At 39.5% G+C, this 18,413-nt stretch overlaps 1 protein-coding gene across 1 annotated transcript in view; it reads right to left on the bottom strand.

Moving 5' to 3' along the window:
* EFCAB5 (EF-hand calcium binding domain 5) overlaps positions 1–18,413 on the bottom strand; it is a 139,848-nt gene that overhangs the window by 103,593 nt on the left and 17,842 nt on the right. Inside the window, exons 3-4 of the mRNA XM_044005291.1 lie at positions 5,644–5,800; positions 4,970–5,021 (exon numbers count right to left, since the gene is read on the bottom strand). Of these exons, the coding sequence (XP_043861226.1) occupies positions 4,970–5,021; positions 5,644–5,800 (209 nt within the window). The remainder of the gene's footprint in view (positions 1–4,969; positions 5,022–5,643; positions 5,801–18,413) is intronic.

Raw genomic sequence — 18,413 nt, 5'->3', positions numbered from 1 at the left:
GCTAGGAGGCGCAGTGGATAGAGCACCGGCCCTGGATTCAGGAGTACCTGAGTTCAAATCCGGCCTCAGACACTTGACACTTAGTAGCTGTGTGACCCTGGGCAAGTCACTTAACCCCCACTGCCCCACAAAAAAAAAAATAGTGAGTTAGAGCATTTTTTCATATGGCTATAGGTGGCTCTGATTATTTCATCTGAAAACTTCATGTCTTTTGATTATCAATTGGGAAAGAAACTCAACATTTTAAAGATGAATTTTTAAAATAAATAATAATTTTTAAAGTATCTTTGAGGCTGAATCTATCAAAAACTCTACATGATTTTAATATGTGATTGGGCAATACTTTGTTGAAAAGAAGATTTGGGGCTACATCTTTACCAAGTCAGTTCTTTTTTAAATCAATAAGCAATAAACATAGTGAGATACCTCATTCTCTATACTTTTCAGTTAATCATGTAAATTTGAAGAAATGGTCTATTGTAAAAATTAGTTTGCTAAAGCTTGACTGTTTCTTTCTAATATTTGCATCAAGGATGAAAATTCACATTCTCATTAATGTAGCCTGGGAAAAAGGAAATGGAAACTGTAAAACTCTGGAAATCATTTGCATGCACACATTTCCACAGCTTTACTCTGGTTTTTTCAGGATTCCTAGAAAGGTGGCTTACATTTGGATTTTATAGAGATGAAAAAGGATGTTAAAGGATAAAAAGTTACTGATATTCTCAATACCTTTTCTGTATAATAATATCAATAATCCCTCCCCCCAATCATTTGGGATCTTTGTGAAATCAGAAATCTTAAATGTTTATCCCTCAATCTTTTCATTTAATTTCTTTTTTGCAGGGCAATGAGGGTTAAATGACTTGCGCAGGGTCACACAGCTAGTGTCAAGTGTCTGAAGGCGGATTTGAACTCAGGTCCTCCTGAATCTAGGGCCAGTGCTCTATCCACTGCGCCACCTAGCTGCCCCCTATCCCTCAATATTTTCAAGACTGAGTTACCTCTAGAACAGGATTTTCCCCCACCTTGATCTAGACCAGATATTCTTCCTATCTTTTTTAGTTCTAATTTCCTTTCCTTCATATGTCCTATCAGAGACTCAGAGATTGGAGTTCAAATATGTTTGATTCTACCACCATCATTACTTTTTGAAGTAATTTGTTCTAGAAATGCTGCCAGATCTGTTATCTTGCTTCTAGCTTTAACTAGATGCTTTGGGGATGACCTGGCTGAACCTGTTCTCATGCCCAGCTTTCTGTAGACTTAGTTTTTTTCTCTCCTGTTCTTTCCTGTTTTGAGCCCACCAAAATTCCAATAAGGCACCATTGGACAGCTGGAATTCACACTTTTCTGCTTCATTTGCTTCTGCTACTCATTAACTAGCAAACACTGAAGGATTTCTTTAATATGGCATGTGAGTTCCTCTGGGTTGTATAGGAAAATTCAATCACCATCCAAGCCTATATCAGTCGAGTAGCACGATGAAGCAGAAAGAAGTCTGGACTATTAAAAGTCATTTCAGTTCTTGGACCTTCAGTTTCCTCATCTTTGAAGTGAGAGGGTTCGACAAGTTCTTTCTAATTTCTTTGATCCCATGATCCCGTATGTGCCAGACCTTCATTTAATAAAACGCCAGTAGCTGGCTCAGATCATGGGCCAGAAAGAGAAGCATCAGACAGAACTTGTTGTTCTCAACAGTTAGGGAACAGCACCATTTTCCATTTGTGCCCAGGGCACATCTGAATTAAATTAGTGGCACCCTGGAGATGTAGCTGCTTGGACACCTGTGTGTCCCCTATGCCCTGCCAAGAATATCAGAGTAGCAGGAAGGGATATTGGTTATAAATATTTGTTTCATTAAGTTACTTAGGATAACAATTATGTGCATAATAAATCACATTTGAATAGCAAATAATGAATAATTTACATGTCTCTACTACTTTCCACTTACAAAGCATCTTACATTTTAAGGTAGTCTATCTACCTCTCATCCATTCCCAGTGGTGTTCTGGAAAATGTTTAACAACCACCTCTCTGAGAAAGAAAAAAAAATAACTCTGTATACAGGACTTTTAAAGTTTAATCGGCAATATTAACATTTTCTCCATCACTTTCTGGCATCTAGACAATCAAAAAAACAATGAATCAAGCACTAATTTGTCACATTTGCTGTCTGAGGTGCAAATGCTCACACTGAAAATTGAAAAATCAGTTGTTGTTTTTTTCTGAGCTGGTACAAGTTGGCTCCAGCACATCTTTGTAACCAACCACTCCCCTTTTAGTGGTCTCTGTCAAGCCCTGTGGTTCTGTCCACATGTAGGAGATAAGGACTGTATATGTGATTGCATTGATATAGAGAACCCCTACATGAAGAAATTCTGCAATTTATAGTCTTAGAAAGTTGCCCAGAACACTGAAAGGTTAAATGACTTGCCTACTCTCAAACAGCCAGTTATCAGAAGTGGGATATGAACCCAGGTCTTCCTAGTTCCAAGGCCAGTACTCTATCCACTATATCACACTGCCTCTCAACATGGTACATGGCTAACCAGGACCAGTCTGTATAACTTCTTGGAAAGAGGAACCAGCCTAACCTCCTTAAGTAATCTCAGGGGCAGTTAGGTGGCATAGTACATAGAGTATTGGATTTGAAGTCAAGAAGACTAAAGTTCCAATCCAGTCTCAGACAATAGTTGGGTGATAATACCTGGGTTAGTCACTTAACCTCTCTCAGCCTCAGTTTCTTCCTCTGTAAAATGAAGATTATATTTATTTTTATTATCATTCTAAATTCTCTCCTTCTCTCTATCCCCTCTCTCACCCACTGAGAAGGCAAGAAATGTGATATCCATTATACATATGAAGTTGTGCAAAATATTTCCACATTAGCCCCATTATGGGGTGGGAGACGGGGGGAACAAGAAAATTAAATAAAGAAAAAAATATGTTTCAATCAATCTGCACTCCAAGTCCTCTCTCTGGAGTTCTCCCTCTCTCTCTCTCTCTCTCTCTCTCTCTCTCTCTCTCTCTCTCTGGAGGTAGATAGTAATTTTTTAAAAATCATAAGTCTTTTGGAATTGTCTTGGCTCACTGCATTACTGAGAATAACTAAGACATTCACATTTGATCACTACAATATTACTGTTACTGTGTACAATGTTCTCTGGTTCTGCTCATTTTACTTTTCATCAATTCACATACATCTTCCCAGGTTTTTCGGAAACCATCCTGCTCATCATTTCTTACACCACAATAGTATTCCATCACAATCACATAAAAATGGGGACAATGATAGCACCTACCTCCCAGGTTTACAGCGAGGATCAAATGAGATTTTTAAAATGTAAAGAACTTTGTAAACCTCGATGTGTTCAATAAATGCTAGCTCTTATTACATAGTGACGCTTCAACAAGCAGATTTATTTATTTTGTTGTTGTTGTTGTTGTTTTTTGGTGAGGCAGTTGGGGTTAAGTGACTTGCCCAGGGTCACACAGCTAGTAAGTGTTAAGTGCCTGAGGTCGGATTTGAACTCAGGTCCTCCTGAATACAGGGCCGGTGCTCTATCCACTGCGCCACCTAGCTGCCCCAACAAGCAGATTTATTAAACACCAGGGTGGGAGGTGCTAGGGGACCAAAAACAAAACAGAAAATATTCCTGGCCTCCTGAAGTTTACCTTCTACTGGAAGGGTTCAATATGTATGAAATCAAGTATATAGCAGGTAAACTGAAAAAGGAAAGCGTGTTAAAATGGGGGGGGGAAATCAGGTAAGGCTTCCAAGAAGAGGTGGCACCAGAGATGAGCCTTGAAAGGAGATAAAAGATTTAGAGAGGTGCAGAAGAAGAAGACGTAGTGTGTCCTAGGCATAGAAGGACCGGTTCAGAGATGGGCCCTAGACCTGTGATCTCATCACTATAGGAAATTCCCAGATCAGGAAGCTTCGTCTGCTGGTGCAAGTTGGCACCTTCTTTGTCACTTGGAAGGAAAATCTGACGTAAAAGATAAAATGCTGAGCTCAGGGAGTAGTTGGCAATGTGATTTGGCTAGACATAGAGAGTCTGAAGGAGAATAATGTGAAATAAGCCTGGAAATGTAGGTTGGAGTCAGACTGGGGAGGGCCTCAGATGCCAAGTGGAGAAGTTTATTTGATCTTGTTTTAGGCAATAAGAAGACACGAACCGTCTTTGAGGAATGGGATGACATGGTTTTCCTGTTTGCTTTCCGAAGATTATTTTGGCAGTGATGGAGAGGGCTTTGAAAGGAGATAAACTTGAAGCAGGATAAGACCCGTTATTGCAGTAGTCCAGGCAAACGGCATTCAGGGTCTGAACTAATCTGGGAGCCACATGAAGAGAAAGGGAAGGGGAAGGGTCTGAGGGATGATCTGAGGAGGCAGAATCCCTAAGGCTCAACACTGAGTTGGATGGGTGTGGGGACAAGAGGGGAGAGTCTAGGATGACTCTGAGGTTAGAAAACCAGAGACTGATCCAGCACTCCAAAGAAACAGAACAGTCTGGACAAGGGGCACGTGGACTGGGGGAAGAGGGCAAGTTAGTTGCGTTTTGGTCACACTGAGTTTGAGATGCCCCTGGAACATCTCGGGCTTAACCAGAACATCCAAAAACCTCCTCCTTACCACTTCCTGCCCTATTTGCCAGGTCCTAGGGCCCCTCTTTCTTGCTTAAGCTTGCTTGGTTGTTTCGTTGGTTTGGGGACTTTTTGGTGGATCTCCATTTTGAAAGCTTCTTCCTTTAACTTAGGTCAAGATTGCTTCACACAAAGGCATTTAGATCATCGTCCCTCTGCTTTTTGAATTCATCTGCTCTTAGCAACCGTGAAAGAACCTACCTTCCTTTCTCGGATGCCCAACAATAGCACTGATGCACTAATATTTGCCCCACCACTCACTACTAGATGGCGTCTTGTTCAGCATTCAGTCAAATGCTGTTAAAATAGATGTGCTCACCAGTTTTCCGTCCCGGCGCAGTGTCCAGAAACGCTCGGACAGCATTCTGAATCTGCAAATCAGACAGACGAGAGTAGATAAACAAACACCCAGGGAGGGGATCCATTTATACCTCACATTTTTTAAATAGCCCTTGATCATAATACCTTTGAACCCATGTCCTGGATGTGATGCCTCTAAAACAAGGGGACCCTAACTTTTTGGAGGAGTTAGATATTTCTCCAAAGTCTTGAGACCACCAGCGGTAGAGGTAGGGATATTGCTGACACTGACAAGGAGGGAGCAGTGTAGTACACTGAGGGGTGCTAGGTTCAGTGTCAAAGGGTTGAGCTCCAGTCACTTGCCACCCAAGTGACTCTGAGCAAGTCAATATCTGGATTTCAATGGCCTTATCTGTAAAGAGAGAGGAGTGGATAAGCTCTAAATAAAGGCCTTGATTTCTAGAATTTGTTGAAAAAAACTTGTAGATAGAGGAAGGGGATTGACTCACATAGACCAGATGGAGGGCTGAATGAGCTCCGGGAGAAGTGGAATTCGAAGGGGGAGGATTTTAAGGCTGAGGGCCAGACAGTTGATTTTCCCATTAGCAGTCTAATAACTAAGCACCCCTTCCCCTATCTCCTCTTCCCCTTCTCTGCCTTACCCATCCCCTCCCCCACTCCTTTTCTCCTTACCACAGGAAGTGGAAGCTTTCCATTAGCATCCAGAAGCCATTCTTTGAACTGCATCGCCAGAGCTTCCTTCCGCATCTTACCCACATGAGACTTGATTTTTTCAATATTTTCTCTTTGTTCTTGTTTTTTTTTTACTTCTGTCTTCATCTTGAATACTCTGAAAGATACAGTTATGGAGGATTGGGAAACTCTGTGAGTTAAAGCCACTTTATTTGACCTGGCTGAGAACATGTGAGTGTCGAGCCTCCTTCAAGGTCTGTTTCTCCCCAGCAAAGAAGCCTTCCCTAATCATTCCAGTCCTTGGGAATCCCTGCCTCCTCAGACCCCCTCCAGCACATGTCCATATCACTGATCTAGTTCAAGACTTAGGGAGGGGAAGGACTGGATCTCCTGATGAATTATTTTTACCATTAGATTGGCCATACCAATGGTGGTCCCCATAAGCTTCCCTGTAGCGGATCATGGAAGGGGAAAAGGAAGTCATAATATCCCAGGATCCTAGTTTTAATGTTGAAGTTACCTTAGAGGCCTTATTTTATAAATGAGAACACTGAAGCACAGAGGTTAACCAATTTTTTTTTTTAGCAGTTATGTAGTTTATTTAGGGACAAGCCTGCGAAAAGTCGATGCCACAGCACAACACTTCTTACAAGTGGAGTGCTCACCACTTGTCCAAGGGGCCCCGGCTGGGAATGTACTTAACTCCACAGCCATCAGGAATGAGATGCTTCTCAGCTATCATATCCTCAAACTGATCAGCATTGAATTTGGTGAAAGCCCACTTCTTGGAGATGTGAACCTTCTGGTGGCCAGGGAACTTGAACTTGGCTCTCCGCAAAGCTTCAATCACATGTTCTTTATTCTGGACCTTGGTTCGAATTGACATGATAACTTGACCAATGTGTACATGGGCTACAGTGCCCTGGGGCTTCCCCAAAGCGCCCCACATGCCAGTCTGGAGCCCATCAGCCCCCGCACATGATAACATCTTATTGATGCCAATGACGTGAAAAGGAGGTTAACCAATTTGACCAAGGTCATACGGCTTGTAAATGTCTGAAATAAGATTCTAACCCTGTTCTTCCTGCCTTCCAATCCAGTACCTCTCTACTACAGAAGTAGTACATCATGATCCCTCAGCTACAAGCTATTTCTGTGTCTTTGCCTCATACAGCACAGCAATAGAAACACACAGTTGGTTCCCAGTAACCATTTTAGATGCATAAATTAATTGTTTGCTCTTTTCCTCAAGGATATTAAGTGGCTTTATCTCATTCTTCTCTATTTCTCAAGCTTCGCTAAAGCACTCAAGCCCTTTAAGTAATATCTGTGTGAAATAAATAAAGTAGCACTTAAATCAACCAATCATCAAGGGATGTGGCAGCCACTATTCTGGGAGACAAAGTTAGGAAAACAAAAGTGAAATAGTTCCTGCACTCAGGGTGCTTTCATCTCATCAGAGAAGACAGCGTGTATATCTACATGTATACACAAATTAAATACAAGGTAATTTGGGGTGGGGAAAGCATTAGTCCTGATAGATCTTAGGAAAGACTTGATGAAGAAGGTGGCATTTGAACTATCTTGATTTGGTACAATGGAAAGTATGATAGATCAATAGTCAAAACCTCTGCCACTTACTACCTGTGTTACCCTCTGGGTTTCAGTTTCCTCATCTTAAAAAGAGGGTTTAGGAACTGATGGTTTCTAAGATCCCTTTCAGCTCTTAATCTAGGACCCTAGGAAAAAGTGTGATGCTATCAATTGCCTTCAATTCAGTCAACCAATAAGGACTTTTAAAATGCCTACGATGTGCCAGATATAGTGCTAGGTACTGAAGATACAAAGAAAAGTCAACAAACATTAAGTGCCTACTATATGCGTTGTGTAGTGTTAGATGCTAGGGATAAAAAGCCAAAATATTCTTGTCCTCGATGAGCTTATATTCTACTGGGAGGGGGAGAGAGATAAAACATATACAAGTAAATTCAAAATATTTCTAATATTTCAAGAGGGGGAGAGTACAAATAACTGGGGAGGGTAGATATCATCTATAGTAAAAGATGGCACCTGAGTTGTGCTCTAACAGAAGCCACGGATTCTAGGAGGCAGTAGTGAGGAAGAGGTTCTTCTTGTGCATAGGCATGGATGTGAGAGATGGAATGCTATACAGCTAGCAGGCAAGTTTGACTGGAGCCTAGGGTGAATAAGAAGGAGTAGTATAGCATGGGAACTCAATGGGGGAGGACTTGAGGTGCTTGGCTGAGTGTGTCTTGTTTTATCCTAGAAGAAAGAGGGAGTTCTTGAAGATTTTGTATGGTTGAGAAGCAACATGACCAGATCTATATTTAAGGAATATCAGTTTGGTAGCTGTTTGAAGGATGCTTTGGAGAGGGGAGAGAGACAAGGGAGGGAAGGAGATCAAGTGAGGCTACTGCAATAGTCCAAGCAAGAGGTGAACCAGGAGAGAACCTGTGAGGAAAAAAGAGAGTGGAAGCAGAGATAGGATAAGAAGACTCAACAACTGATTGGAGATAGTGTTTAAGGGAAAAGGAAGAGTCAAGGATGATGAGTTTGTTAACTTAGTGGTATGGAAGGATGCTGCTGCTGTCACCCACAGAAATGGGGACATTTGGAGAAGGGTTGAATTTGAGTGGAAATACAGGGTCATAAAACTAGTGTGTGTCCAAGGCTGGATTTGAACTTGGGTCTCCCTGACTCCACACCCAATGCCAAAATTAAAGGATATTTTTGAGCATGACTTCTGCATAAATATATCCACTTTTTTGAGTGAAAACAAAATTCAAATCAAAGTAAAAAAAAGCAAGACAAATATAGAGAATTCTATCCAGCTAATAATAAAGATACATCAATAATCATTTAATATAATTTAATTTAGAGGCAGCTAGGTGATTCAGTGGATACAATAATGACACCAGGCCTGGAATCAGGAAGACCTGAGTTCAAATCCAGTCTTAGACAATTAATAGTAACTCTGGGCAAGTCACTTCACCTCTGTTTGCCTCAATTTCTTCTTCTGTAAAATGGTGATAATGTCACTTACCTCCCAGGTTTATTGTGAGGATTAAATGAGATAATATCTATAAAGCACTTAGTGAAGTGCCTGGAGCAAAGTAGGTGCTTAATAAATTATTCCTCTCCTTTCCTTTACTTCATTCACACCCAGAGTTTGGAGAATGAGTAAGTCTGAGTGTGACTATGTCAGTTTCTCATATTTTCCTCTAAGGATATTCTCCATTTATGCATAGACCATTCTTATAGAGTTGAGAAAGTGGATGTACTAATAAGTTCTTACTGTTTTCTCAGTTTCCTTTTGTGATAATAATACTAGCCATGATATCCATTTTGTATGAATTCTCCCTTCTTTGAGAGATTCTAAAAATTGATTCCTGGATATTATTAAATTTTGTTGCCTCCAGAATTAATTTCCATCACATGTATTTTGCAAGATGTATTCACCCTTCCCAACTCTATTTGGGGGGGGGGGGGCAATGAGGGTTAAGTGACTTGCCCAGGGTCACACAGCTAGTAAGTGTCAAGTGTGTGAGGCCAGATTTGAACTCAGGTCCTTCTGAATCCAGAGCCAGTGTTTTATTCACTATACCACCTAGCCGCCCTCCCAAATCTATTTTCTTGAGGGTCATTTCTATTTCCTTTAATAGCATAACAGACCTTGAACTTTTTGAGCATAAATTCCATGGTCTATGCATGTATTAAAAATATTGCCACAACTAGGAGACCAAAGGATTTGGAAAAGGACAAAAATAGATAAGAAATTGAACAGATTTTACAGCATTTCTATACAAGTCTAGCCTTATCATTAATGATAGTGGATACTATGTCAAATAATGATGGTGATGGCAGTCATCTTAGCTTTACTCCTGATTCATCTGGAAAGTTTCCAGTTTTCCCCCATTACAAATAATGTGAGCCCTTTAAATAAATGCTTTTGTTCACATTCTTAAAAAGCATTTTCATTTCTATATGAAGTAGGAGCAGAATTTTATCCCTGGATTATAGAAACTAACTTATGAGCTGGGTAAGAACTGAATGATGGCATCTTATTGGGTAAATCATTAGAGCTGTTTGGCCAACTATAAATAGGGCTGAGCATCATTTATTGTAGAGTTATCACTAAATCATGACTATTTACCCCAGAGTCTTTTTAATTAGTCACTTAATTACCTAACCCTGGTGAAGTATGAAAATGAGGTGACTGGTCTAGCTTCTTCAGCCAACTCTCACAATGGCTCCTAAGCAGAAGGCATTTTAATACCCAGAAAATGACGTCCTTGTGCTTTTTTGGATGCATCATTTTGCACAACAAAGCAAAATGGTTGATGGCTCAATTACCTACAGAATTTGGCACCATCCCCATAGCCAATATGGATCATTTGAGTTTTTTAAGAATGCACCAATCTGGCAGTGAACAATACAAAATGGGACCAAATTGAGAACAAGGAGAAAAAGGTTCTATTTCTGTTCTCCTGATTATTTTCCTGAGCAAATCAATTCCATCTTTTAAATGTTTACCTCATCTGTGGTTATTCATATTTTTCAATATAAATTGCATAAAATTTGTCTATACACAGAACATTTTTCAATAATTAAATAGATAATGACTATTATTAGATGATTACAACTGTCTGAGAAAGATGCTAAAATGGAAGCATTATCTTGTGTTGTGTCAAGAATTTGGTCCCCCTAGGAGAAAATTATAAGAGTAGGAGGGCAGCCTCCTTGCTTTTGTCACTAGAAAACAGAATAGAATGAGGACCAAAAATCTTTCAAGTTTTTTTTTTGAGGCAAACAGGATTAAGTGACTTGCCCAAGGTCACACAGTTTACTTAATAAGTGTCTGAGATCAGATTTGAACTCAGATCTGCCTGACTTCAGGGCCAGTGCTCTATCCACTGTACCACCTAGTTGCCCTATCTTTCAAGTTTTTAAGTATAAAACCTTGTAATATATTGTCACAATAATGATAACAAGAATAATCCTGCAGAAGATGTGCTTACATCCTATAATAATTTATTCAACTATAGAAAGCAGTCATTTTATTCAAATGTGCAAATATTTGCAGAACATTAAACCTAAAAGAATAATAGAATAGTGATATTTTTCATGGACTGTTTCTATTTAAACCACACCAAAAACAACCAGAAGAACAAAATAATAACAATAACAACAACAACAATAATAATAATTAACATTCAGGAAGCTCACAAAATTGCTGCCAAAAAGTCATTTGGAAACCTCCCCAGCCTTCATCAGACTGTGGTCTGGTTAGTCCAGGAATAAACAGACTACTAAATATATAGTAGACCTTCAATTATCCATAATGGGTAGAAAATTGTTGTTTTGGTCAAATGAGTACAGTTTTAAGGATATAATAAGTCCTAAATCAATATTTTATCATTTGATTGCTATTTAGGGTATATTCCTTCAGTCTAAACATGGTGCTTGGAATCTCTTCAGTGTTGTACCTGTAAATTGTGTTTTGCCTGTGGAGGTTATGTGTGTCTACCTAGGTTTGTCTGAATGCAGTTCATGGGGAGGCATGCATAGATATCTCTGGACTCTTTCCAAATCCTTTCCAAAGGATATTTTGATTCCAGCCGGGAGGGTTGCAGGAAATTAAGCCACAAATCTGGTCCATTTTGCTATCCTCAAGAGAAGAGATAATAGACTAGAATTATATCTATCTGTCCCTCTAAATATTGGTAGTCTAGAGAAAATTAATTTGGGGCTCAAGATACTCTTCCTTAACTGGGAAGAAATGCCCCCAGCTATATCCAAAGGCTTGACTCCCTTCTTTCCAGTTACACAAAAACAATAGCGAATAGGAAACAAAGCCATTTATCCAAGTCAATAGCAAACAAAACTGCGAATTTGTACAGATTAGAATATTCCAGACAATACTGAGTGAATGAGCTCTATCGCTAGGACTGAGGTATCTCAGCTCCTGATCTCACTCAAGGAGAAATTCCCCCAAGTTTATGATGCAGCAAGCTGGAAATAGAAACACGTTCAAGGTTCTTCTACATGCCAGCTTCTTCCCAAAGTTTTTTTTTTTTTCTCTTTCCCTCTAGGGGAGATCCTGTCAAAGCCAGAAGCTATTAAAACTCTCCTCTCCCAAGCAAGGCAGAGTGTGGAGTCATCGTTCTTGTTTCCACTTCTTCTTTCTTTTTTGGTGAGGCAATTGGGATTAAGTGACTTGCCCAGGGTCACACAGCCAGTAAGTGTTAAGTGTCTGAGGCCGAATTTGAACTCAGGTCCTCCTGAATCCAGGGCCAGTGCTCTATCCACTGTGCCACCTAGCTGCCTGAGTCATCATTCTTGATGGGTTCAAATATTGAACTTTTTTGTTTGTTTGTTTGTTTTGTTTTGTTTTATGTGGGGCAATGGGGGTTAAGTGACTTGCCTGTAGTCACACAGCTAGTAAGTGTTAAGTGTCTGAGGCTGGATTTGAACTCAGGTACTCCTGAATCCAGGGCTGGTGCTCTATCCACTGTGCAATCTAGCTGCCCCTGGAGTCATCATTCTTTCCACCAGTGAGGCAAGTCTTAAGCAAATGCCTATGCTTAAGTCCAAGGTTCCATACCATTTAAATCCCATTTTTGGCAACCTTCTCTCTTCAATGATTCCCCTCTCTCTTTTCTTTTTTTTTTTCCTTTTCTTTTTTTGGTGAGACAATTGGGGTTAAGTGACTTGCCCAGGGTCACACAGCTAGTAAGAGTCAAGGGTCTGATGTTGGATTTGAACTCAGGTCCTCCTGAATCCAGGACCAGTGCCTTATGCATTGCACCACCTAGCTGTCCCTCCCCTCTCTCTTTTCATATTCAGCCTCTCTATCTCCTGGTTCCTTCTTCCCTGCCTATAACCTAACTCTTCTATGCATTCTGAGAAACAGCTAGCAAACATAACTGAGAGGAAACCAGGTCCCAAACTCGGTGCAATATTGCACTCCAATGAACCAGGAGTTAAAGCCAAAAATGTCCCAGAGACATTTCCAGGTTCAGCACAGACTCCCCAGCAACTTGTGAGATCATGGCAAATTTCATTTCTGAATAGGGACATTCTAGATCTTCCTCCTAGGAGCTGAGTTGTTATGTCATGCAACAGATTACTTTTCTATCCTGAAACTCTAAGTGAAGTTTTGGGGATGATGCAGAGGGATTTCAGGACAGTAGGACCACTGCTTCAATTCTGGCTCTCTGACCTTTACTGCCTGGGTGACCTTGTACAAGTTATTTGGTCTCTTTGTGCCTCAGATCTTTATCTGCAAATGAGGAGCTTGCACTCAATGATTTCTCTGGTTCCTTTCCACTCTAAATCTATGATCCTCTGATTACTGTACCACAGTGAATGCACATGAGCTGTCATGATGCTTAGATTTCAGTTTGAGGGTAAAATAACAGAAAAAAAGATCCAATTTTAATCTCTCTCCATATACTATGTGTGTCAAATGATGATTAGAAAAATTATTCCATCCTCTTCCTTTCCTTGAAGAGGTAGGGGATGAATATATGTTACTAGCCTTGCTTGATTTGTCATTTAGTTCTTATGTTTGTGAGATTGAGACTTTTCCCTGAGCAAAATAGGGCACCAAAGTAATGTGTACTTGCTGCCACCACGCAGGTACATATTAAAGACAGGAATGGGGCCAGGAGGGTAGAGAAGACAGACACTGCTTCCTTAGATTACCTTTTGTCCTGGCTCAAATACATGTGCAACTAAACCAGCGAGGATCTTGGAAGTATGTGAAAGTATCTAATAATACATTAGGTGGTTATCTGCAACAGAAGGCTTTGATCTTCTGCAGAGAAATAAGGGTCAAAAGCTTAGGGGCAACCTGCCTAGCTTTCCTTAGCTGGGTGTGGTGACTGTTACTAAAAGGTTATCATGTGATTCTTATCAGAGAAAGGTTATAGTCACTGAACTAAAGCTCTTGATTAAAGGACTAATGCTGTTGACTGGCCCAAAAGAGATTATGCTAGAAGAAAGCAAGGAGCATTGCCTAATGGAAATACCAATGGAGCAAGAGAGCAGTCAAGACTGGAACAAGACCAGCCAAGCCCAATGGAGACCCAGTGACCAACAAGGAGGAGGGTGATGACAACAGCAGGAATCACGAGTGGTTCTGCAGCATCTGGGGGACCTCTCATGTGGGATCTTTGTGCAAGCTTACTCTCTTCAATGATGTGATACTTATTTATATGATAACATACTCTAGGTTGTGTTGTTGTTGCTTGGTTTTGGTTTTGGAGATGGAGAGATATTCTATTACAAATCATCTTTTATTTTGTTAAATGACTTTGCTTTGAATATCTTTCCTCTGGCTGATTAATGAAAAAAAGTTAAAAAACATCAATGGGGGCTCATAAACTATCATTGTGGGTAGATAAAAGCCATGAAGTACTTTGGGGGGCTACTCATCGTGCTATCTATACATCACGAGGTAAAGTTTCATGTTAAAAGCAAAAAATTCCCAAAAATTAATTTAAACAGAGTTTCTTCTGCTTACCCACTCATTCTCTTAGCACAATTTCAACTTACTGGATTCAGAAAAGACTGATATTTTAGAACAGATTGACAAGATGATTGACAGCTAAGGATATTGCTAGACCAAGCATTGATGGGATTTCCTGGTATAAGGCAAGCACAAGGCCTTGGCTCAGCATTGAGTATCAGCGGGCTTACAGTATGAGCAGACAGGCATCTGTCTAGGAAGCCACAATGTTTCTCAGTACTGGGAGATCCACACATGGATGAGATGTTCTCTTTGGCTTGCCAAGTCTTTGCACTTATGTCTTCCAAGAATTAATTAGTCAGTTAGATCAAGGTTTTCTGTGATGTAACAAGTTATCACCTAAAGGAGTGTGTGGTCAACTGAAGGGGCCTTGTTCCTTTTCTTCCTATTCTTGAACTTGAAGATGCCATATTTCTCATAGAAATACCCCCCAGTGAATGTGGTTAAGCACTCCATTTGAGTCTGCAGAAGCTGCTCTCATATTTTTTGGCAGCATTTCATTCTCAGTTGGCTAAGGGAACTACATGTATATCCTCAAAAACTGAGGTGTCAAGGGTAGTCATTTAGACTGACGTCTTCCTCCTCCAATTAGTTATCATGGAGAAAGTGGTTTTTAACAATAATCTTTTTCATTTCATAAAATTTCATAAATTTTTATTTCATAAAATAAAAATAAATCTTTCCATGATTTGTCCCAATTTGCATTGAGTACACATTCATATTCAACTATTACTAGTCCTAAAAGGTCAATAAACCAGAGTGAGAAGCAAAAACAAAATAAATCTCTAAAGAGATATTTCTTGGTTCATTGCAGACTCCCCAGAGATGGTGAGATGTTGGCAAATCCCATTTCTGGTCTTGGGCATCCTAGACCTACTTCTCAGTCCCTTTCTGCTACAGGACTAATCGTTTTATCCCTTCTTCATCAGGACTCAGATAGAAAAGGCACTCATCTATACTGAAGTCTGAGGAATATAGGAAAGGCTCTGTATCCCACAATTATGGTCATCTGAATAGAAAGAAAGCTCCTTGAGAGCAGAAACAGTTTCATTTTTGCCTCTGTAGCATTAGAACCAAGCACATTGCCTGGTATATAGTAGATGCTTAATAAATGCTTGATTGATTCATGGAATATTGGCACCTCCAAATCTGACTAAAACTTGAATGTGTCCTATAATCAGCTTTATTTTTTGGCTTACATTTATTGACTTCAATTTTCTGTAATCTCATTAGTAAGAATATTCTTTCCATTGGTGTAAACTACAACCCCATGATATTCCACATGAGGTTCACCTGTAGTGCTAGAAAACCTTCTCTTTCTGTTGTACCCTCTAAAAGGGGGTATCAATGCAGTACAAAAGTAGAAGAATAAAATGAGATGTTGCATACAACTAAAACAGCTTTGATTCAATGTATCCAAATATACTATTTTTTAAATTAAAAAAATTTTTTTGCAGGGCAATGAGGGTTAAGTGACTTGCCCAAGGTCACATGGCTAGTAAGTGTCAAGTGTCTGAGGATGGATTTGAACTCGGGTCCTCCTGAATCCAAGGCCAGTGCTCTATCCACTGCGCCACCTAGCTGTCCCAAAATATACTATTGATGTAGAAAAATGGTAAATGGGTAAAGGAACAGATACTATCATAAACTATCATAGAGTTCCATGGAAGCTTAACTAATGAAAAGCAGTTACCACAACTAGGAAAGCAAAAGAATCTATAAACCTTGTTCTGCTGCTTGCTACCTCTATGATAAGTCTACACGCCTAATTGCTCCTTCCTACATAACAAGCGCCTTGGCTTCTCTGGGCCTCAGTTTCCTCATCTGTAAAATTAGGATGTTGGATCTGATAACCCCTAAGATTCCTTCCAGCTCTCTATCTATGATCTTATGAAATCTCTGCATCCAGCAAACTGACGTCTTCTCAAGTGGAGCAGAATGATGGTCCTGAGAAATGTTGATTTAGAATCTAAACTCTTTAGCAAAATATTACAAAGTGGGAGACCATGAATAGTGCTGCTTCATAAAACAAAAAAGATAGGAGAGGGAAAATCAAGTTTACAGAAAGCTTGGAATGAGATCCAATTACACCAGGTTGTTACAAGAATATTTAAGAATGAAACTGAAAGGAGAAAAATAGGTCAGAGATTTAAAAAAAAAAAAAAAAAGACCTGTCAAGCTTTCTACAAAGATCTATTTTCTCCATCAGTGACAGTAAAGCCACATCACAATCCCGGAAAAGCTATATAAGAAAATAGAAATAACACTAAAGAAAACAGATGCCATAAGGGTAGTTGGACCACGTTAAAAATACACAGAGTTATCCTATTCTGGTGAGAGTGCCATTCTGAGGAAACTGAGGGACAGTTTCTTAAGACATATGAAAGGGAATAATTGGCAAAAATCATGAACATTATTACTGCTGAGAAAAGATTACCAAATATGTTTACTAACTCTGGTACACACACCTACCTAAATCATCATCTTTTGTAAAATGATAGAGAATAATTTCCATATAGATCGAAAGCTTCTTAATAAAGATGAGGAGAGAGAAGAGGCTTTTACCAAAAGAAGCAGACTTTTACTGTCATACAATTGGACCTAAAAGGAGACAGCAAATATAGGATTCTACTCCATTTACTCTTGGGTTGAACTTTTAAGGGACATTTTATAGATAGATAGGTAGCATGGTACTAAAGTTGGCATCAAAGAAGACCCGAGTTGGAATTCTATCCTCCCGATGTTACTAGCTGGTGTGACTATGGGTAAATAATGTAACCTCTCCGTGTCTCATTTTACAAATCTGTAAATCATATCTAATAAGATAACATACGAAGTATTTTGCAAACCTTAAAACACTAGATCAGTGGTAGCTATTATTGTTTTTACTATTATTTAAAAATTTGTGTTGGTAAAGCAAAATGCCACCTCTAAGGTTCTTTTCCAATAAGTCATCATTCATGAATATGTTAATATCATTATAAAGTCCTCAAAAGACACAGTAGTGATGATTTTATTCCAGAGTCCTAATTTTTTATATCAAAATATTAATAATATGTTAAGGGTATTCAGTCATGGAGATTATATAGGGAAATCCATGGTGATGGAGGTCCTTATATCCTGCAGGTTGACACCTTGTCTGTGACATACAGCCTTAGAAAGTTACCTGGAGGCACTAACAAACTAAGTATCTTGCTAGGGTCATATAGCCCAAGTATGTGTGTGTGTATATGTATCATGTATTGTAGTAATATTAAGTATTTGGGAGATTGAGCTGCATTTTCAGGGAACCTAGACTTCTGCCTGAAACAAAACCCAATCTTTTTAAGAATTTTTCATGTGATGCTACATAGTGGCATATCCCAGAATGCTATAGTTTCTGAGGAATCAAGCCTGTGAATCACCCAAACAGCAGAGGAAAGCCTCATTGCAGCCTAATACCAGTGATGGAATTATACCACTTCCCCAAAGAGAAAAAAAGTGCAGTTAAAGTTTTCACTGAAGAGGGGCAGCTTGGTGGTGCAGTGGATAGAGCACTGGCCCTGGAGTCAGGAGTACCTGAGTTCAAATCCGGCCTCAGACACTTAACGCTTACTAGCTGTGTGACCCTGGGCAAGTCACTTAACCCCAATTGCCTCACTAAAAAAAAAAAGTTTTCACTGAAGAAATAAAAGATCCATCATGTAATAAACACTTTGGATGCTTCTTTTTAATGGTATAACTAATAGTTAGCACTTATATAGTAGTTTAAGGTTTGCAAAACACTCTACATGTCTCTTATTTGATCCTTACGACCTTGTGAAGTAGATGCTATTATCTCCTTTTTACAGATGAGGAAAATGAGGCTCAGAAAGGCTTAGGGTCACACAGAGGCAACTCAGGTCTTCCTGAATCAAAGTCCAGCATTCTATCCACTAGTTAGAGGCAACCAAAATGGCATCGTTCCAATTCAGTGTCCAGTACCTGAAATTTACCATTCGATAGCCATTCCTATGGGTTTCTCAGCTCTAAATTTTCTTGGTAGAATAATTCATTAAACTGATTCACACTAAGGTACTAAATGGCTCATCAGATTTGTTTTGGTTTTAGTAAGAGAGACCCTAGATAGATAAAAGCAGCTCTAGTGTGGGGGAAGTGACAAGGGTTATGGACCCATCTGTCAAGGACCATGGCCAAAAGCACTCAATATGTATCAAATATCAGAGCTCTACATCAT

This window comes from Dromiciops gliroides, chromosome 4 (genome assembly GCF_019393635.1).
Source record: "Dromiciops gliroides isolate mDroGli1 chromosome 4, mDroGli1.pri, whole genome shotgun sequence".
NCBI lineage: Eukaryota > Metazoa > Chordata > Mammalia > Microbiotheria > Microbiotheriidae > Dromiciops > Dromiciops gliroides.
Note: the sequence above shows the minus strand (reverse complement) of the source record. Positions and strands in the feature narration are given on the sequence as shown.